Below are 22501 nucleotides of genomic sequence, written 5' to 3' on the forward strand. Positions count from 1 at the left end.
TTAAACCATAGAGGTGAGATTAAACGTGAATCCACCATATGCTAAACCACGCTATAAGCCTGCATATTTATTAAAAGCAGATCCTAATTTGTAAGTTTATAAACCACAATCTTATCAAAACTCCATTCAATTATTATTTACGTGAGTAGGTTGTTCACACATACTTAACACAAATAGCTACCTTGCTAAATAAGGTGTTTAAACCGATGTGTAAAGTTTAGCATGAAATCCTCGCTAGAGCAAGATACTCCCTTTTCAAATTAAAAAAAAAAGTAAAAAAATATCCTCCCGGCTAAAAATTATAACAATATTTAGAAAATTCGATTTTTACTAATTATCTAACCAAAAATAGAAGAAAATACTACGAAACTTCGCAGAAGCAGCATGTAATTAAATACTATTGTCTTCATATATAACCGTTTTACATAAACCAACAATTACATGCATCACCTGCGCTGTCATGATTTAAACTTAAATTATCACTCATTTAACCGATTAATCTATATATACGAATAGTGCATAAATTTACGAGAATATTTTATTGTGAAAATTGTGAGAAATAGAGAAATGTCGAACTCAATTGAGCAGGTCACTGAGCCATGGCAAATGGAGAATGGAAATGTGAAGGTTTTGAGCAAGGAGAAACATGGCCGGACGGCACATAATATTTCGGCCTCGTCGTTGCGCAAAAAATCCGATATCGATCTTGCATCGAAAGTTCGTTGTAGTGTGCTGAAGAAATTTTTTGGCAATGTTCAGGAGGTGCTTTTTGGAACGAAGCTTTGTATTCTGCTTCCGTTTGTGCCTTTGGCGATATTCGCGGAGTGGTACGGGTTTGACAGAGTAAGTGGAATTATTCGGGTATTGGTTCTGGCTCGATGAAGTTTGATTTTTTTTTAAATTTGGATTAATGTGGTTTTTTTGTTGTGATTGACCAGCCGTGGGTGTTTGCTTTGAGCTTGCTTGGACTCACCATGCTTGCGGAACGCATCAGTTTTCTGACAGAGTAAGAAATCAAATTCATGTCCTTCTAAGTTCTAACGTTAGTATTAGATTGAACGAACATCGATTAAGACGATGATCAAATGTCTGGTGACCCGTGAGCGAGGAAAAATCCAATCAACTAATAAATTATATTCTAGTTGCCTGTTAAGCGAGGAAAAATCCAATCAACTAATAAATTATATTCTAAAACGGCGATTGAAACGAGGAATAAATTTTGCTGATTAAAATCTTTTACTTGAATTTAAATATTTGTAGGACCAGTTTTTAAATTTTCATTTCTAGTAAGAATAAATAAATTTAGTAACTGTTGTAACATGTATCATATGATTCTAATTTTCTCCTTGTGTTCTTGTATGAATGCAGGCAAATAGCTTTCTACACTGGTCCAACAGGTACCTCCTCTCAATCTGCTTAACAAATTCAATAGACTAAACTGTTGGGATTAAGATTTAAACTCGATTATTTAATCCTTAATTACAATTTGCAGTGGGAGGGCTTCTGAATGCAACCTGTGGAAATGCAACAGAACTGATAATAGCAATATTAGCTCTCTGGCAAGACAAAGTAGATGTTGTTAAGTACTCTCTCCTAGGTTCTATTCTCTCTAATCTTCTTTTGGTTCTCGGAACTTCGCTCTTCTGTGGTGGCCTTGTTAATCTGCACAAAGAGCAAAACTACGACAGGGTACATTTATAATTCGCGATGTTATTTACTGCACTTTTGTTATGATGGTACTGGAAATGTAATCAGATTCATCTAACTTTTTGGATGTAACAGAAACAAGCTGATGTGAACTCTGCTCTTCTGTTGCTGGCATTGTTGTGTCATGCTCTCCCTTTGATGTTCCGCTATGCTGGCGATGCTGCTGCTTATAGTCCTAAGGCGACGCTTCAGTTGTCGAGAGCAAGCAGTATAATAATGTTGATTGCATATATGGCCTACATCTTCTTCCAGCTGTGTACTCATAGCAAACTTTTCGCAGCACAAGAGGTAATTCATCAATTAATCTCAATTTTATGGAATAATTTTGAGAACACACCTAAGCAAAATGTAGACAGTATTTTATATATGTAAGTGTAATAGTCTGTCAAATTAATATGTTTTACGTAATTCTGGTATGATCAGGAAGAACAGGATGATGATATCGCGGGTTCAGAAGAAACACCTGTAATTGGATTTTGGAGTGGATTTGTTTGGCTAGTTGGGATGACCATTCTCATAGCTTTGTTGTCTGAGTACGTTGTTGGCACTATTGAGGTATAACAACATTTCAATGCTAATTGTTTATTTAAGGTAAAACAATGTCGATTAGTGTAATGATCTCTATGAACAAACAGGAAGCTTCAGAATCTTGGGGAATATCTGTCAGTTTCATTAGTATCATCTTGTTACCGATAGTTGGAAATGCTGCAGAACATGCTGGAGCTGTTATATTTGCTTTCAAGAACAAGTTGGTTAGTAAAAATTCATGCATAAACCTCTATGCATATATAATTTAAATTCTAAGGCGTTTTCTGATTCATGTTTGCTAACTTTGTGCTTCGATGCAGGATATTACATTGGGTGTTGCACTGGGTTCTGCGACTCAGATTGCTATGTTTGTGGTAAGAACATGTCATATAAGCGGAATTACTAATAGACTTTTCATTTACAGTCTAGATTTCCTGCTTTGGTACTCGTATTGAGCGAAATTTGGGAACACAGGTGCCAGCAAGTGTATTGTTTGGTTGGGTACTGGGCATCGACATGGATCTTGATTTCAGTCTCCTTGAAACTGGCTCGCTTGCTCTTTCAATTATTGTCACAGCCTTCACTCTGCAGGTATGCGATGTTCTTTATTTCACATTAAATCATAAATTTCATGAGTAAAAACAAATAATGGTTAAAAATCTTAACAGGATGGAACTTCTCACTATATGAAAGGACTCATTCTTCTGCTATGCTACATAGTTATTGGAGCATGTTTTTTTGTTTCCTCCGGAACAACCAGTAAGCATTTCAACTACAAAACCGATTTCCATAACAGTTACATATCTGTTTCACGTTCTTATTGCTTGTGTTTTGTAAACATTTTCAGCTGATCACCAACAAAACAACATCCACTTAGGTATTCGATCCTCGACTAAAGGAATCTTCAGAGCCTGAAGTGCAGAATGGACAATACTTGATACATTAGCTATAGTTAATTTGCATTTCCTACAATAGTTTTCAGCTTGTACAAAAGCGATCGCAGTATGTCTTGAATATCTGTAGCACAACTGATCAATTATTGTATACATTGACTCATGAATTGTAGTTAATAGTTTCATTACACCTTTGAGTTTGAGATGAGGTTGTGTTCAGCTAGTGAACCTTGAACAACTGGTCCATGTTTGTTTTTTCTTGAATTGTAACTTTTGCATCTTTTTATACAAACAAAACAACCAGTGGCTAGAGACGAGTCAGAGTTGAACCCAGGACCTAAGATAACAACAGACTTTAAGTCCGCCTGCTGTATCGGAGATATACATTGAAACGAACTAATAACTGGTTTACATGTGGCACACTAACATGTGTCATTACATAAGTGGCACTATCCAGTATTCTTAAACATGGACAGATGGCATCACACGAGTGGCCAGTTTCTCATATTCTCAAACACAGTATGTGTCAACCACAAATCACGATCCAACCTGTCCACTCAACAAACCATATATTTGAACCCAACGGATAAGCTAAGTAGATAAGATCTAGGCTCTCTCAACCGTCAGATGGATTTTCCCTCCTAATCCAACGCCCAAAATTCGCTCTCAAAGATAAACAATTCAAACCACAAAAATCTACATAACATCACTCACTCACTCATTCTTCATTTCATATCTTCCACTCCCTCACTTGGCCAAAAATTAATCAATCTCGATGGCTTCCACCACAGTTGCCGCCGCTGCATCATCATTCATCGGGACACGAATCTCCGATGCCAACTCGAATTCGGGCAAAGTCCAAGCCCGGTTCGGATTTGGTGCCAAGAAAAAGGCAGCACCCAAGAAAGCCTCTAAAATTGTACCAGACAGACCATTGTGGTTTCCTGGTGCAAAGGCACCAGAGTATCTAGACGGAACACTTGTCGGTGATTACGGGTTCGACCCTTTTGGTCTGGGAAAGCCAGCTGAGTATTTGCAGTTTGATTACGATGAATTGGACCAGAACGTAGCCAAGAATTTGGCTGGAGATATCATCGGAAGCAGGATCGAGAGTATTGATGTGAATCCTACACCTTTTCAGCCTTATGCTGAGGTGTTTGGACTGCAGAGGTTCAGAGAATGTGAGCTCATTCATGGAAGGTGGGCTATGTTGGCTACTCTTGGAGCTCTTGCTGTCGAGTCTCTCACTGGTATCACTTGGCAAGATGCCGGAAAGGTACTGTTTTTAGGCCTAATTTAAGCTTTATTATCATAGATATGGAGATAGATTCACAATCCTACATCAATTTAAAATTGTACATCAATTTGATTTGCATTCCTTTAAACAAAATTGTACAATCAAGGCCGATCACTTGTCAAACTTACAAACTAACCAAATGTACTCAGTATATCCCGCTCTAAGAACTATGTAAGGAGGGTAAGAGGTTTAACACTAGTAGATGGACTTTAAAATATCATGAGTCTTTTGCGTATTACAAATAGAAATGACGGTATAGGTGGAAATTAGAAACATGGAGAACAGATTTGGACTATTGATCTGACATGAAAATTTGCAGGTAGAGCTAATTGAGGGATCATCGTACCTTGGCCAACCACTCCCATTCTCCATTACTTCACTGATATGGATCGAAGTTCTTGTTGTTGGATACATTGAGTTCCAAAGAAATGCAGAGCTTGACCCTGAGAAGAGACTCTACCCTGGTGGCAGTTTCTTCGACCCACTTGGCCTGGCAGCTGACCCCGAGAAGAAGGCCACTCTTCAACTAGCCGAGATCAAGCATGCCCGTCTTGCCATGGTTGGGTTTTTGGGATTTGCTGTCCAAGCTGCTGCCACCGGAAAAGGTCCCCTTAACAACTGGGCTACACATTTGAGTGATCCCCTCCACACTACCATTATTGACACCTTTTCCTCATCCTGAGCTTTTCTTATTACATTTCATTTCCATTATATATAATCATCTCCTTATGGCTGATAACTTTTTCCATGTATGGGGACTAAACATTATCTCTGTTCTCAATCCTGTATAAATCGTAAACCCTGATAGTTTCAGCAGATTGTTATATAATGGAATGTTGGTGTACTCATCTCACATATATATTTATGAATTCGATAGGATGCTTGCATTTAGGCAATAAATATAAGAATCTAACATTTAAGCAGAAGTACATACAAACATAAATTCCCTGCAATCAAAAGTAAACACGAGCGGATTCAAGACTCTAAATCAGGCACATTCACATATGTATACTCAGTATTAGACATATCAGATCAAACACTAAGTGCTATATTTATGAACATAATCCCTAATGCAAATAAATATAAAATATACCTCATCATATTTAGTAACAGTAGCTATTGCTGGATCCATTAACAGTATAATGTGATTAACTGTAAGATTCCAAGAAGAAAAAAAAGATACTGACTAGAGTCACGCGTTTATATAGCCTTCTTCTTCTGTCCAGCCTTTGGGTTAAGTCTCACAAATCTATCAAGATCCCACAAGGTCTCATTGTCAAGAGCAAAAACATCGAGCTCAATTTCCCCTTCTGCATCAGGTTTAATCATTTCAGGATTCCGCTTGGCCACAATCTGCAATATCTCATCCAAATACTCCCCAATCAAGTCTTGCAACGCATGCCCCAACCGATCCCTTTCCTCAACACTCATTTCCCATCTCTTCACCCGATTTTCCAACTCCTCTGCCACTCTCCTCTGCTTCTTCACCACATATTTTTCAGCAGCTTCTTGTCTCTCAAATCTCTCGTGTTCAACAATCACACTTCTACGCTCATTCTCATACCTCTCATAAGCCGGATCAAACAGTTTACCAAACAATTCACTCAAAACAGACGCCATAACATAAACATCCTCTCCTTTCCTATTATACAACATAGCATTTTCAAAAGTCAATCTAACATCTTTCGCGAAATCATGAGGACTTCTATAACCACGCCTACCAAGCTTCGACTTAATAGTACCTAGATCCATTGGCCTCTTAACAACCTCATAATAATCCGAAAGCCTCAATGCCACCACATCCACCGGCTTATTAAACACCCAACCATGCTTATGTTTCATCAAATTATCCAATATCACACCGCACTTCTTCATCATTGCTGCCTCAACTCTTCGACTCTCTGTCGAGTCCAAATTATATTTTTCATTATTTTCTTTATCCGGAATCATAGGCATTGCACGTTTTTTAGCAACAGAGTTCGATTCACGAGCCTCGATCTGTTTTACAAAACTTCGAATCCGTTCGACGTTAGAGATGAATTTTTTCTTCAGTTCCTGCAACTCAGGTTCCGAATACGAATCAAGATCAAAGATCACGCCATCGTCTCGAGATGATTTAGGACAAACTTTTGTGTGATTAGGCTGTTGCGCATTACGTGCATGAGCATTAGGGTTTATGGTTTTACTGTTTGGGGACATCATTTGTTTGTGAAAGTGTTAATGTGTTTTGCAGTTCGGTAATGATGAGTATATATAGGTAACGAGATATATCATATTATGGTTTGGTTTGTTTATAAGCTGTTCAATTTAACTTCTTGAAACAAATCACAAAACCAAAATCATTCTAGGAGAGTGATTGAGTTTGGTTTGGCAAAGAAGATATTTTATTTTTATTTTCTTGTATCGAATTTAAATCAAAATCTGTCTCCCAAATCTTAATGATTCCATCATCAGTCATAAATATTTGGTTATATTTTAAATCTGAGTATAAATTCTTTTCATTAAAAGTTTATATACTAATGAATATTATATTTTAATACAAGTTTAAGAGTACTAATCACTAATAATCTTACGTCAGGACATATTACTAGCGGGAATAAATTGTTTGATGCGTTAATCATGAATTTTCAGTACATATACATGGATACTACGATATCATCGAGCGACACTCATTTGAGGGTTTTTATCATACATATGCATGTTTTTTTTCCAGATGGACAAACGGTAATCGAATCATTAAATTTATATATACAAATAATGATTTTAACTTTACTGTCAAGCGTTTCAAACTTACGTGACAAAAAATTATACATGTTTTTTTTCTGCTGGACAAACGGTGATCGAATCATTAAATTTATATATACAAATAATGATTCTAACTTTAGTGTCAAGCGTTTCACAAGCGTTTCAAACTTACATAACCAAAAATTAAACGAGTTATACATCAAAATAGAGAGTATATATACTAAGAGTAACTAATATAACTTGCATCATTATAAACTATATTCAACGATGAGAATTAATTGAGTGAAAATTATATATGATTCATTTATGTACAACTCGATTATGTTAGTATGATTAACGTGGGATTCAACTCGAATTTTACATACATTAAATGAATGACGAGCCAATTTTTAGCATCAAATCCCTAGGGTTAAAAAATCCATTAAATCCTCATTTCAAGAAAAAAAATAAAGGGCTATTTGGTTCATGATATATGGAATCACGTATGGATTTATCCATTTCAAATCCATACTCGGTATTTGGTTGGAAAAAATAATTTTATACCTATATATTAAACCCCCAAGTTATAGGTTTTTGATACCCTACCCAAGTAGAGAGGTGGGTATGAGATACATTCATTTTTTATTTTATTTTTTTGTCTAGGGTCCGCCGCCTACCATCTTTATCTCAACCTCCATCTCTCTCCCTTTTCTTCTCATATCAATCTCTCTCCCCTTTCTTCTCATATCAAATTCTCTCTTTCCATGCTTATCTCAATTCCTAGCCTCCGCTTCTCCATTCACAAAACACAACTTTTCTCGTTTTTAATTTTTTTATCAATAAACATCATTTTTGGTTTGTTTCTTCATCAATAAAATCGAGTTTCGCACAAAACTCGAAAAACCCTTCTGGGTTTTTTCCTCTCCTTCTGTTTGAGTCATTGTTTGTGTTTGAGTGTCTCGCTTTCTGCAATGTGTCTCGATTTGTACGATGTGTTGGTTGTGTTGAAAATGAATTTTATGGTATACTAGGAGATCTTAAAATCTCGCATCAATAACACTTTCGGCAGATCTATAGCTGGTGTCCGGCAGGTAGATAGCTGGGGTGCATTTGGAACGGTAGTGAATATCACATGTACTCACCTTTCACAAAAAATATTTGTTCATGACATGAGGCCTCTAAACTCAGTTTTTGCAACTGAGTCCTCCTCTGAACTTTGCACTATCTATAGAATTATTGTGAGTCTCTTCCAAAGTATTAACAAAATCCGCTTTAAATTTGACGAAAAAAAGTAATGAAATATTAATGTTTGATACAAAATTAAATCAATGATGCAAAGTATATAACAATAATAATTTATTAATATTTTCAATTAATATAAATTAAAAACTTATTTCTTACAGAAATTGTATATATTGATTGCAGCACTCAACCAAATACAGATATGATATCCTAAACCCATACCAATTTAATCTGATTTTTCATTTCAACTCATACCAATCATGGAACCAAACACCCCTAGACTCTCTTCGTGCTTGTTTAAAACAGTGGAACCAAACGCCTCTAGACTCTCTTCGAACCTGTTTAAAACACCCCTAGACTCTCTTCGTGCTTGTTTAAAACAGTGGAACCAAACGCCTCTAGACTCTCTTCGAACCTGTTTAAAACACCCCGAACATGAACATGGGACATGGCCCTACTATCAAAAATTCGTTGGAGTTTAGTGTTTTGGGCCCGTCGCTCTCCAATATTCAATAATTAAATTCATAACTTATTTCAAATAATTTCAAATGGCATCTGAGATAATCTTCCTCTATTTTAAATTAATAAAAACTAATTTAAATACTCCCAACGTTGCAACCTTCGTGATTGATAAATGTGGGCTCAGATAACAGATACTACTGCTCAGGGGCTCACTTAATTCATCGGGCCATGCAGTTTGGGCCCACTTAGTCATGGAGTTATTCAGCTTGAGGCCCACATAAGTTCAAAATCTCACGGTACTCGAGATCTACTATTATTGTAAAGCCGAACCCACCACTCAAAATCATCTTTCCAACAACTCAATAATATAATATATAATCATAAAATATTATTAAAAATTACTACATTAATCTGCATTATGTACTTATTACTCCCTCTGTCCCCCTCATTTGTTTACAGTTTTTTCACACTGCTCGACACGCATTTTAATGCGCATATAAAACATAGTTCTATAGCTTATTTTTAAATTTTTTCTTTTTTGTATAAAAATTTAAACATCAAATTTTTATACAGAAGAAAAAAAAGTTCAAAATAATTTACCGAACTACGTTTTACGAGAGCATTAGAATGCGTGCCGAGCCCCCGTCCCCCAATGTAAACAAACGAGGGGGACGGAGGGAGTATATGCATAAACTCGTGACACAATTAAAAAGTAGCAATCAAGAGCTTCTAAATTCAAACGAACCCACGTTAAGCCTACTACTTTCAAATATCCTCAAGCTTTTGATTTCAAATATATAAAATATACTTTAGCCAACTCTTTGCAACAGTGTATCTTTCTTATTGGGCTCCATGTGTGTTTTTTTTCCGGTATATTTCGCTTATCTAGTTAGTCAAAGCTCTGCATGTGAATGATTGGTTCCATAACTCTTACTGTATAAAAATCCCAACTCCAACTCTCTCGTCCGACTCTAACTCTCTCTCATTAGGGAGGATTTTCCGAGTACTAAAAAAAATTGTTTCAAAAATATTCGTCTATTTCAATTTTTAAATTTTAATGTATATTTATACTTTCAAAATCAAATCTCCTTCACATATTTATAATTTATATTTTCAACATCAACCATATGTCACATATTATGTTCAATTATTGACTTGATACAACTCTCTTTTTCTCAAAATTCACTTTTCTTAAACTATGTGATTTTAGAAAGTGGACATGTAATTCGAAGTGGAGAGTATCATATGATTCATACGTTTCATATATTATTCAATTGTATTTCTCTCCATCTTTTTTTTTTAATTTTTAAAAATATAATAAATTAAAGTTAATGATAAAATATTAATCACTAAATGCGTATCTTAAATACGAACTAAGATAAACTAGGCTTATAGATGTCATCATCCAACTAGACCCACTCTCGACCTCACTCAATCCATCTCGAGCCCACTAAAGTCTCGTTAAGGTTTTGGACAAGATCCAAAAGAGCTCCAGACTAGCTCAAGAATCAATACTTTATCTCACCCCCCTCACGAGAGTCCATCCCGTCCACTAAGCCCATCTAAGTTTATATTTAGTAGTCTGCAGTAGATTCGGGTTTTCTATGGTGTGCCCATTAGCACATACTAAGCACTAAAATATACTCCCTCTGTCCCGGTCAATTGTATACGTTTCTTTTTCACTGCTCGACACGCTTTTTAAGGCACTTATAAAACATAGTTCTACAACTTATTTTTAAGATTTTCTTTTTTTGTATAAAAGTATAAATGTTATACTTTTATACAGAAAAGGAAAATTTTAAAAATAATTTACAGAACTATACTATATTGAAGCATTAAAGTCCGTGCCGCGCCCCCGTCCCCCAATGTATACTATTGACTGGGACGGAGGGAGTATGAATTTAGATGATTTTGATTGTCTTACGTTTTTTAATAATGATGGATCCTCCTGCATTTACAACAACCACATCAATCAAAATAATCGAAATTCATAAATTTTAGTAATTAACCTGTGCCGAGAGCAAATCCAATAAATAATTTGAATGTACAAAACAGTACAGTGATAAATCTGAGTTGGGTCCGGCGTGTTATCCCAAAAATGACATCTACAGCATCAGTCCGTGGCATCATTACATTCAATCTAAAACACTCAAACCGTCAAACATAAACATCATACCTCGGATGCTCTGATCAAAATGGCATCGTGAGTTTCAATGCTTTCTGCGCCCATTTCTCTTTTATTTTCCTTTTCTCAACAATACTTAATTATATCACCTTAATTCAAATATTGTAAACACTGTTTCTTCCCCCCTCAATAACAAAAAGAAATAAATATCGAGCCTTTATTGTCAAAGCTACTCTCTCAGATTGTCTCATTTATTGAACCCTTTTCTTCTAATTTTTCGTTCAAAGTTTCTTTTTTTCATCTTTCTTTAATTTGAATAAATATTTAATAATAAATTTTCACTTTTTGGGACTGCCCATCTTCTCCAATCTTGTTGCCAGCTTGGTTTCTGCAGCAATGGCGGTAAGCACACCTTCTTAATCTTTGTGTGTGTGTTTCGTGTGTGTGTGAGAGAGAGAGAGTGTGTGTGCGTGTGTGTTAGTAGAATTGATTAGCTCATTGAGAGAGAGAGATGGGGAGAGAAAGAGGGAGAGGGAGAGGGAGAGAGAGAGAGAGAGAATGGTTTTTTGTGTGTCACAAGAGAATGGGATTTTTTTGATTTTCAATGCATTGGAAAATAATTTGATGCTAGTTATTTTGATTAGCTGGATTAGTAATGTTATTGAAATTGTGTTAATGATTTATTTTATTGAATGACATGATGATCTCTTTTTATAAGCTATGGTGATGGGCCTTTCTTGATTGTGAAGTTTAAAAGGTTGACTCAGATCCGTGAAATTTGGCTGATGTTGATAAAAATTCGATCTTTAATGCTTAGAAGTAGTGGGTTTTTTTTTGTGCTCTTGTATTTAGAATCCAGTGTTTTATTAGTATTTGATGTAGAATATAGATTGAGAGTTTGAGTTATGGTGAACTTTGCAGGCTTCAGTAGAGTACAGAAATATGATGAAGGAGAATGAGGATGATTTGTCAATGTTTTTCGAGATGCGGAACCGGGAATTGGGAATTAATGATCTTTCACTAATTCAAAACTCTGATGATTTTGATGATTCGTTCGGTATGATATAGGTCTTTACATTATGTTTAATTAGTTGACATTATAAGTATGGTTTTCTTGTTATCTGATTATATGTACAGTTGATACTTAAGTTGACAAAAATTGATGATGATGCACTATAATTGCAGGATCGAAACCAAAGATAACATCAATTGATGCAGCAGTACATGGTCCGAAATCAATAGCTGATGAATTTCTGGATTCTGAAAATGGCAAAACTGATTATGACTGGTATTATTCGTACTCTTACTCTCATTTTCACTCTCATAATCTCTTGTTTAAGAGGGTGATTCTCTTGTTTTTTTATTATGGATAGCCAATCCCCAAAAGGCTAAAAATGAATGCCTTATGATCAGTCTATTAATATGCATTTGATTCAAGATTATTTATGATACTTAAAAGAAAAGAATCCATATGAAAAATATTAATAATACGAATCCTTTACAGGGAAACTTGTCATCTTGCTTTTATCGGGTGGTTGTAATTTAAAATTATTGGTAATGGCTTAAGTTTAGTAGTTATGAATCAGAAGCGACAGTGGAGTTTGTTGGGCTATTAATAACTTCATTGCTATAAATGCATACTCTGCTTATTGTCCTTCGAAATTCAAAAGCTTAGTCTGTCTAAAGAGGAGCTGTCAGCATTTATAGAAGAGGCACTGATGAACGAGTGTTTGTTTGAATTAACATTTTATGGAGTAGTTATTATGATGATAAGTTAGTTTACCTTATGACCACTGCACATGAGCTCGTCAACCTAATTATGTTTTTGTCACCAGTTCTTGCTGTATTACAATTAGAATGACACTTAAAAAATTAAGTTGCTGCAGAACTTCTTCTAGGGAAAAATCCTTTTAGTGACGCTTTTAATGTAAGACTATCAGTCTATCACAGATTGATTATCAGATCACCTATAAGAACTCATAACTCATAAGCACATCTCGAGCTAGCAACCCTAAATGCTGAGATGGTTAAAATGCAGCAGTGTACTGAAATGGTGAATGTTACTCGTACTTTGACCCCTTCTGTCAGTAAGAGGACTATATTTATCAAACCTAAGGAAAGAAATACTCTTGCGATGCCTTCTCTTCAACAATATGAACTAAATGCATTCCTTCCCGAAGGAATATTGCAGTCTCGATTTGCTTTGTTATTATTACTACAATAATTATTGATATGTGTTGGGATTATGGAACAATTAGCTATCAGGAAAGACTACTCAAATGAAGTCACATCACCTGATATGTTGCTTAAGATTTCTAGTTTAAGTTTTAATGGACAAGATGCAGTTCAAGCTATAATTAAGTATACAAGTTTAAGTGTTGTTGGCCGCTGTATCTTACATATTGTTTGCTTCTTTTTTTTCTCCCCTGTGATTACTCTGTTATGCATTCTGAATAATTTTCAAATAATTCAGGCTTCTTACACTACCTTGCGCTCCATTGGAAAAGGGTGTGGTAAAAACAACTGGAAATGCTAAATTCCAAACAACTGCTCCAAGATCTAAAGTAAGGACTATGTTTTGGTTCAAGACTTATCAACTATTAAGTTGCTAAATGTCCGGTTTGTGTATGTGTGTATTTATGGAATGAGTTTTTTCTATAAATAAAATAATAGTGAAGTCTTCATGTACTTGGGCTTATTATGGAAGTAAATTTGGATTCTGTTTCAGACTATATGTAGCTTGCAAGTGAAAATTCCATGCTAAAAATTATTGGTATTTCAGTGTGCAGAACCCCCTTTAAAATCTGCTTCGAGTGAGGTAACATCATATAGGCAGAGAAGATCTGCCAGTGCTGGCACTAGAAGGTCGTCATCATCAGGGGTTGGAGGATCAGTCGCTAGACCTGCTACACCAACGGGACGTCCCACGTTACCTGCATTAGTGAAGCCCTTGAGGTCCTCTACCCCTTCTTCAAGAACAGCATTAGTTCCTTCCAGTAAAATTGTGGCTCCTCACAAGAGATCCTCAACTCCAACAAGATCTACTGCCCGTTCTTCTACACCAACTGGAAGACCCTCTATACTAGCATCTTCCAAATCAGCATCAAGATGTGCAACTCCAAGTCAGTCATCTGACCAATCTAGTTTATGTAGCGCATCCGCTCCTGCTGGTCGTTCTTCTTCGGTGACAAGGTCAAGTGCTACAACCAATAAAAAAACAATTCCATCACGTGCTATTTCCCCCTCAGCGAAGTCTACATCACAGAGGTCTGAGGTGCCTGGTTTCCTCACTGATGCTCCACCAAATTTGAGGACATCATCATCCAGAAGGCATGCTTCAGCATCTAAGGAAAGGCCATGTGCACCTAATTCTCAACCATCCACTGCTGAAGCTGTCTCCAGTGGAAAACCGAGACAGAAACCATACACTTCACTAAAATCACAGGTCTCAAGTGGTAATTCCCAAAACAGCGGGAGACCTGTGATAGTGAAAAGTCGCAAGTACTTCAACGCTAATGATGATGTAAACCCTGTTTTAATGGGAACTCAAATGGTTGAAAGGGTTGTGAATATGAGAAAACTAGCACCCCCAAAGCAAGATGATCTTGTCTCTGATCATAGTAACTCTAAGAAGTCCTCTTCCCAGGAGAGTTCAGGATTTGGTCGATCACTCTCCAAGAAATCGTTAGATATGGCCATAAGGCATATGGTATGTCAACTTATCTATCACATTCATTAAGTCACATAATGAAAATATTGCAGCTAAATCCACACTCTGTGCATCATAAATTTGTACATATGCAGTATATGAGGTGGTACTGTTTTAAGTGGTATTCTTGAATTTTCTACATTAAATGACCTTTTGTTTTCATTGACGCTTATGGTGCAGGACATCGGTCGCAGCATCTCAGGTAACATGCGGTCGCTAATGAAAGATGTTCCTGCTTCTTCTGTTTACAGCCTGAGATCCAAGTCCACTAAAGTCGGGATATCTAAAGCTTCCCAGTCTTTAATCACAAGCAGCAATGCTAGTTCGGAACGTAGCTTTAACACCAGCTCCCATGATTTAAATGGAAGTGAAGTGGAAGATATTGACCTCGGCAGTGAGCAAGGACATTCTTCTTCCAACAGCCAGCGCGGATAACAACTCTCATCTCGATTTGCTGGTTACCGTCTTTTTCTCAATATGAGTCAACTTAGAAGGCAAGGGACAGAACCTGATCACCTACAAGAAGCTGGAAAAACTCTTTCCTTCTCTTGTACTAGCATTATATGTATTGTTGAGTTGCATTTGGATATTTATTTTGATGATCCTTTGCAGTCTCATCGAACTCCTTTCGATCTCTAATCGTATCATCTTCCCTTGCAATGTGAACTGTTTGTTAAATTAAGTTGCAGATAATCTGTGTAAAATACTGGAATCAAGTACATTTATCTGTTTTAATGTGAAATTATCTTTCCTATAACTAAAAGATTGTGCAGATTTCATTCTTTTAGTTATAAGCTACAGTCTATTACTGTTTCTTTCACTTGATTTGTGTAAATATGCTTATGTTTAAGTCTTCAATTAAAACAAATAGGCCATCAATAGCCAGAAGCTAAAATTAATATCTAAATAACATGTCCCGAGTTACAGGGTACCTGTCTTGTTCAATAAGCAAGAACTTAATGTGAGAAACTTATGAATCTGATGCATGCTCCAAGAAGGTACAGCTAGTTAGGGCTGTTCACGAACCGAGCCGAGCCGAGTTTTGACCGAACTGAGCCGAGCTTTAATTTTTTTTCTGACGAGCCGAGCCGAGCCGAGCTTTTTTATCGAACAAAAATTGTGTTCAAGCTCGGCTCGTTAACTAACGAGCCGGACACGAGCTTGTTCGCGAACAAATACAAGCCGAGCCGAGTCGAGTCGAGTCGAGCCGAGCCAGAAAAAAAATAAAGACAAACCGCTAGTTGACTCTTAGAATAGCTAACCAAATAATTTTAATTTTTTTGAAACTTTGTTTATATCACTAAAATGTATATATGTTAACATCCATGAGGTTGGATCGGTAAGAAATATTTTTTAAAAAATTGAAACACTAATTTAGGATTAAACACTAGTTAGCGGTACTAGTTAACCTTCTACTTGACTGTCAAAATAGCAAACCATATAAAATTATTATTTTCCGAAATTTTGGTTACATCACTAAAATATATATATATATAAATTATATGTTGAATTCTGAGTTCAATAACATATATAAATTATAAAAAAACCCCAAAAATATTACATTTTTTCGAGCTTTAACGAGCCGAGCTCGAGCCGAGCGAGCTCGAGTCGAGCTCGAGCCGAGCTCGAGCCGAACATACTAAAAGCTCGGCTCGAGCTCGTTTACTTAACGAACAATTTTTTGTGTTCGAGCTCGAGCTCGTTAACTTAACGAGCCGAGCCGAACGAGCTCTTAACGAGCCGAGCTCGAGCTTGTTCGCGAACAGCTCGGTTCGTTAAACAGCCCTACAGCTAGTCGAACGATTATAGCCCCACTTATGCCATCCCTCCTCTCCCACTTCGGAGAAACACAATTCAAATAACAAAAAACCCAAAATTTAAATAGCAATTTGGCGAAGAAAAGACTACTTGCATAAAAAGTGTCTGGCTTTTAATTCTCTCATTCGAAAATATCCTCAAAAAAGTCTAATCATTATACAATCCAAGCTAAATTGTTAGAATAAAATATGGTCATCGTACACTCAACTCACTTATGACGTATTCGATATTTTACGAGAACAAACACATAAACTGAGCTAACTCACCTATAATGTACCGAGATTTTACGAGAGCAAACACACACAACATGAGTGATTAGCTAGAGTACTATACAGAGAAATACCATACCAAATCAAAACTGGTATGTCGATCTATTTAATCTATGAATCGAGGCGGCCTGCTGTCCCGACGAAACGCTAGTTCTGTGTACGCGTTAATGTTGTGCATGCAATTACTCCTTTTACTAGAAGCACAATAAATGAAATACAAAATAATTGAGAGCCGGCTAGAAGTGAGATACAGATTCAACTTCAAAAATGTTGGCCACAGAAGATTGGCACGTGTTTAGAATCTTAAAATATACTCCTTCCGTCTCAATTTATAGGTCCATTTTGGAATAAACACACATATTAAGAAAAAAGTTGGTTAGATGGAATCTTATCTCATGTATCATTAATTAGTGCATTGATAAGTGAGAATATTGTTGAGTTTCAAAAAAATCACAATAAATATAAGGATTTAGTGCATTGAGAAATGAGAATAATGTTGAGTTTCAAAAAAAATCACAATTAATATGTAGATAAATTTGTATTGAAAGAAGAGAGAGACAAGTATTTTGGGACAAATTTTTTTTCCAAACTGGACCTATAAATTGAGACGGAGGGAGTAACAAGAACATTAAACTTTGATGAAACATTGCAACTCTTGATACTTTGAATTAAGGTTTAGATCAGTGTCAGTAAAAAGCGGGAATCAGACTTAATCGGTGAAGTCACGGAACAAGGAGTAACCGGTGATTAATTAAATTGATCGGGGACTAATCGGATTAATCAGTGATTAATTAGAGATTTAATCAGTTAGGAGCTACGGAACAGGGATTAATCGTGGTTTAGAGTGTGAAATATAAGATTTATAAATATTAAATATATTTATATTAAAATGAGATTTTCTTAATACCTGAATTTATGTCGACAATAAAATTTAAAAATAACAGTAAAAACGAGATTGCGAGAGGATTTTAAAAAGGTATAATCAATTCCATCATATTAATCTAATTTATAAAATCTCTCGAATGTAACAAAATCTTGACTTATCTCCAACTATTATAGCCATCCTCGCTGAAATTACAACACTTTATAATTCAGTCAATTTTTCTGCAATACAAAGAGTTTACCGATTTACTAATTTAATCTGTATTAAAAATACATTTCACTCTCACAAGTCATGCAAGCATACACTATTACTAACTATGGAGTTGGAACTAATTCTTTAGTCTTCCACTTTTCAATGAATATACTACTTAAATGTCTCCACCTTAGTCAAAGAGATATTTTATATGTTATCATAACAAAAATGGTACTTCTCTATGCGAAAGCAAGAATCTTGAATGGGTAAAAAGTTGATTTCAAAACTTATTATTTTTCTTCTCCATTTTATAAACAGTAAGAAAATTTTACTCCCTGAAATAGAAGGTTGAAACAGTCGTGCCATAGAATTAAAAAAAGGACTTGACACATTAAAGAATTATTCTTTGTTTCTGTATGTTCCTCCCATTGACTGAACAAATTTGAATTTTTACACATTTGATTCAAAACAAACTGGAACTATTAACGCTTTAATTATATTATCTTAAGACTCCTTTATTTTTACAAAATTGTCAATAATCAATTCTAGACTTATTATTCTAGATGGTCAAGGTACTTTATTAACACTTACCATTAAACTTTCTAATACTTAATATCTCGTTACTAAAATAAAATTAATACTAAAAATGCTTTTTTTTTATCACGTAGAAACCCGCAACCGATAGCTTTAGTAATAATCTAAATTTTTACCTACTTGTTTCTCCAAAACTTGCTAAAAAAATTTATTTATCTACCTAAATGGAATGGCTTCTTTCATATAATATTACTGTACCTAATGTCTTACCTTTTTTAAAAATAATTAAAGCACCACCTATGATACAATTGCATGATTAGGCCTAATTATGTTCAAGCAATGCACCTAACTTTACTTTTAATGTGAACATGCACAAGTTTAGTGGTTGAAATTCTTTGTTCCACTATAGTTTTGACAAGAACAAATCTAGCAGTGATATAGTGTATTATTTTAATATTATAATTAAAAAATGTTCATGATATTCCTGTTATTTCTGCAGCTTGAGAATTGAAAACAAGAAAGGAGTGGACTTTTTGTCCATATTCAAGCATTCCCATGCAAGTGCACAAAAAAGTTTGTGTTTGTGTTTGTCAGGCCACAAAAAATACACAACATCAGAGCTAACAAGTCATTTTCACTCACTTTGTCAATTTTATTTTAATCCAACCACAATGTTTTGGCCCACCCACTTTATCATCATCATCTTTCTCAACAGCCCAACTCTTTATATATAATGTCACACCACCTCCATTTGATTAGTTTTACTTCAAACAAACACTCTTTAATTCAAGAACTTCATCTGGGGTGCCTTGATTTGAGGTTTTGGTTGTGGGTTTTTGTTGAATTTATGTGTAGTTTGGATCATAATCACAAAGAAGGTTATTTGTGCTTGAAAGTTTTAGCTTTGGTGTAAGTTCTTGATTGGAGGTTTATGAAGCTATGGGCTTTTGTTGTTTTGGTGCATTTGAATCAAGTAAAGAGAAGAGCAGAGAGCAAGAAGAAGGTATGGAGTTCTTCTCATCTTTGATTTATTTTATGATTTGTTTTAAATTTATTTTTCTTTTTTTATTGTAAAGATTGCATCTTTCCATTTCTGGACATGTTAGGATGATGAGTGATGACAAGTTTTTTAGACTTTAATAACTGAATACAAAAAAAGAGGGAAGAAAGGACAAATTTGCTTTGGTTTAGGAGTAGCACTAGCACATGTTAAACAATATCATGCATAAACAAATTACTAACAAGTTTAATAAAGAATTTGGAGTAGCAGATGTTAATATATCAAGAACCTTTGGCATTTATTCATCTGTTCATTTTATCTTCAGTAGCAGATACTTGGACAGGCCTTCTCAGATTCGATTCAGCTTCGAATATTAGGGAAGATTTTGTACTTCATGTGTGTTTCAAAGTTAAGTGTCTGGTTGCATAAGCAGCTGCTTGATATAGTAGCCTCTGTCCTCGACTCCTTTTATCATTGTTTTACTTCCCTGTAATTCAACCTGTCTGATGAATGTACTTCTTTCTGAGTCGTAAACTATCCTTGATAGTCCTTATTTCACTTAGAATTATGGACTTTAGGATCTCAGGCCTCTGGGGCAGGACAAAAGTTTAGGTGCATATTGAATTCACATTTGTGGTTTGAAGCCGTAGCATTCCCTACTTGGAAAAGAACCGATTTCATATACACATTTCAAGGCCAGCTTCTGTCTAGCTTAGATAAATTAGTTGCTGCAATATGATTTACGCTATTGATATCTATATGTTAAAGTTGTTTGTTATGTTACTAGATGTCACATGTTTGCCTTGTTACACTGTTTTCCCTTGTTTATGTTATTATCAGCAGGCTTGTGATTACTTTTATCTGTATAACATCTTCGATTGAAGCTAACTTGATCATGTCTTTGTGGTTTTGACATGGTTAGAAATTGGTACCAGCAACGTGAAGCTTTTTTCCTACAATTCATTGAGATCAGCAACAAGTCTTTTTCATCCATCAAACAAAGTAGGTGGAGGTGGTTTTGGAGTTGTCTATAGGGTATGATCAACGACAGATATATATATATGTATATTACCTCATGCATAACAGTTCACGTTATCTTAAATTTATTGATTCTTATCTAGCTCCACCTTGCTCAATGCAGGGAATTTTGAGAGATGGCACTCGTGCTGCTATCAAGATACTCTCTTCCGATTCAAAACAAGGGACCAAAGAGTTTTTGACTGAGATAAATATGATATCAACTGTCAGACATCCTAACCTTGTTCAACTGATTGGTTGTTGTGTTGAGGACAAAAATCGGATCTTGTTGTATGAATATCTGGAGAACAATAGCCTTTCTAGCGTTTTACTGCGTAAGATCAGAATTCTCTATACACACGTCCAAAGTGAAGATCATGAAAATAATTAATAACAAACTTTTGTGCACCAAATACAGGTCCAAAAGGTAAAGGAGTTCACCTGGACTGGCCTAAGAGGGTTACTATTTGCATGGGTACAGCTTCTGGTCTTGCATTTCTTCATGAAGAAGCTAACCCGCAAATTGTTCACCGAGATATAAAAGCCAGCAATATACTTCTGGACGAAAATTTTCACCCTAAAATAGGAGATTTTGGGTTGGCAAAACTTTTCCCTGACAATGTCACCCATATCAGCACTCGAGTGGCTGGAACAGTGTAAGCACGACTACTTTGTGTTGCTCTTTTATAGTTTAATCCAGCTTACCTGCCAAAATTATTACTTCCCAAGAAGTATAGAAATCTCTTTTTTTAAGTACCAATTTGAATAATTGCATTTAGACTTGAAATGATACTTGATGTTGTGATGAATTTGTGTTCATCTTTGGTGACTTGGTAAATGTCAAAAAGTGATTTACAGACTTGCCAGACGTATGTGATAGCCAATAGGAAGGACAGCAGACATTCTCATATAAGTTAAGCAAATGAATAAGAGAGTAAGCATATGTTTTCTCAGGAAAGACAATGTAAGATTTCAGAATATGAATACAGTATAAATTGATACTCAACATTAAACAGATTTTCTTTCCATCATTTGTAGGTTGATGATAGCATGCCAGGGTCTAGTGTTCAATTTCCAATTAGTAGGCACATTCTGAACATTGCTGCTAGTCGGTCTTTTTATAAACATGTTATGAAAATTGCCCTTCATACAAAATAACGACCATTGATATACTTTCTCTAGCCTCAGAGTAAGCTATAGATGTTAGCTTTGAAGCATGTACTCATACTTCCATCCACATCAAAACTTTCTTCAACGCCTCTGCTTGATATTATTTAACAAATTTTTCTCGTTATTTAGCTTTGTTCTGGTTGTACTCATTTCTGTAAGTCATCGCTTGCTGTCTTTGCTTCTACAGGGGATATCTGGCTCCTGAATACGCCATGTTAGGTCAACTCACAAAGAAGGCAGATGTATATAGTTTTGGTGTACTTATACTAGAAATTGTTAGTGGCAAAAGTAGTAGCATGGCAGCATTTGGGGAGGATCTCTTGGTTCTTGTGGAATGGGTAATTAATGCAATAAACTTCACCTTGTTTTAATATATGAGTGTAAGGAGCAGAAAATGTAGCGGATATGTAACTCTAATTAATGTGTAACATATTGCAGGCATGGCAGCTTAAAGAAGAAGAAAGACTTCTAGATTTAGTAGACCCTGAACTGACAGAGTATCCGGCAGCTGAGATGTTGAGGTTCATCAAGGTAGCACTCTTTTGTACTCAAGCAGCTTCGAACCACAGGCCTTCCATGAAGCAAGTACTGGATATGCTTTCAAAAGATGTTAACCTTAACGAGAAATTATTAACGGAAGCTGGTGTATACAGGCGTTACACCTCACAACATACAGGTGGTAAAGAAACTAGAGGCAACAAGCAGAGTAATCCTTCTGTAAGCTCAAACCATTTAGACAGCTTTCAGAGCGTAACAACTATACTTCCAAGATGAAATATATACATATACCACACATCTTCAGTTTGTGTTAAAAACATATATTTGTGAAACAAAGGTTTGCTGTGTTTAACAAGTATTTCCTGTGTTTACATTCACCCGAAAGCTCGGCTCATACCGCAGTATGCTTCGCATTTAGAAGAAGCTTATCCGG

General features: G+C 35.6%; 5 protein-coding genes across 5 annotated transcripts; 4 read left to right on the plus strand and 1 right to left on the minus strand.

Moving 5' to 3' along the window:
* Positions 1-456: 456 nt before the first annotated feature.
* On the plus strand, positions 457-4004 carry LOC108198778 (vacuolar cation/proton exchanger 3). The gene is made up of 11 exons (XM_017366548.2): positions 457-843; positions 939-1006; positions 1369-1397; positions 1493-1689; positions 1783-1995; positions 2131-2262; positions 2343-2459; positions 2556-2609; positions 2710-2826; positions 2904-2994; positions 3083-4004. Exons 1-11 carry the CDS (start codon positions 568-570, stop codon positions 3148-3150), a joined length of 1362 nt encoding a protein of 453 aa, XP_017222037.1. The 5' UTR covers positions 457-567; the 3' UTR covers positions 3151-4004.
* On the plus strand, positions 3904-5273 carry LOC108196996 (chlorophyll a-b binding protein CP29.2, chloroplastic). Its single transcript, XM_017364458.2, has 2 exons — positions 3904-4404; positions 4745-5273. Exons 1-2 carry the CDS (start codon positions 3904-3906, stop codon positions 5105-5107), a joined length of 864 nt encoding a protein of 287 aa, XP_017219947.1. The 3' UTR covers positions 5108-5273.
* Positions 5274-5625: 352 nt separating this feature from the next.
* On the minus strand, positions 5626-6624 carry LOC108197903 (transcription factor GTE7). Its single transcript, XM_017365643.2, has one exon. The coding sequence runs from the start codon at positions 6622-6624 to the stop codon at positions 5626-5628; it is 999 nt and encodes a 332-aa protein (XP_017221132.1).
* A 4496-nt stretch (positions 6625-11120) lies between these two features.
* LOC108197409 (uncharacterized) lies at positions 11121-15422 on the plus strand. The gene is made up of 6 exons (XM_017365018.2): positions 11121-11380; positions 11900-12035; positions 12164-12266; positions 13452-13542; positions 13761-14687; positions 14868-15422. Exons 1-6 carry the CDS (start codon positions 11375-11377, stop codon positions 15120-15122), a joined length of 1518 nt encoding a protein of 505 aa, XP_017220507.1. The 5' UTR covers positions 11121-11374; the 3' UTR covers positions 15123-15422.
* A 3617-nt stretch (positions 15423-19039) lies between these two features.
* LOC108197776 (putative serine/threonine-protein kinase) lies at positions 19040-22476 on the plus strand. The gene is made up of 6 exons (XM_064082383.1): positions 19040-19386; positions 20306-20418; positions 20525-20735; positions 20819-21056; positions 21758-21908; positions 22009-22476. Exons 1-6 carry the CDS (start codon positions 19323-19325, stop codon positions 22342-22344), a joined length of 1113 nt encoding a protein of 370 aa, XP_063938453.1. The 5' UTR covers positions 19040-19322; the 3' UTR covers positions 22345-22476.
* Positions 22477-22501: the final 25 nt, after the last annotated feature.

This window comes from Daucus carota, chromosome 8 (assembly GCF_001625215.2).
Source record: "Daucus carota subsp. sativus chromosome 8, DH1 v3.0, whole genome shotgun sequence".
Taxonomy (NCBI): domain Eukaryota; kingdom Viridiplantae; phylum Streptophyta; class Magnoliopsida; order Apiales; family Apiaceae; genus Daucus; species Daucus carota.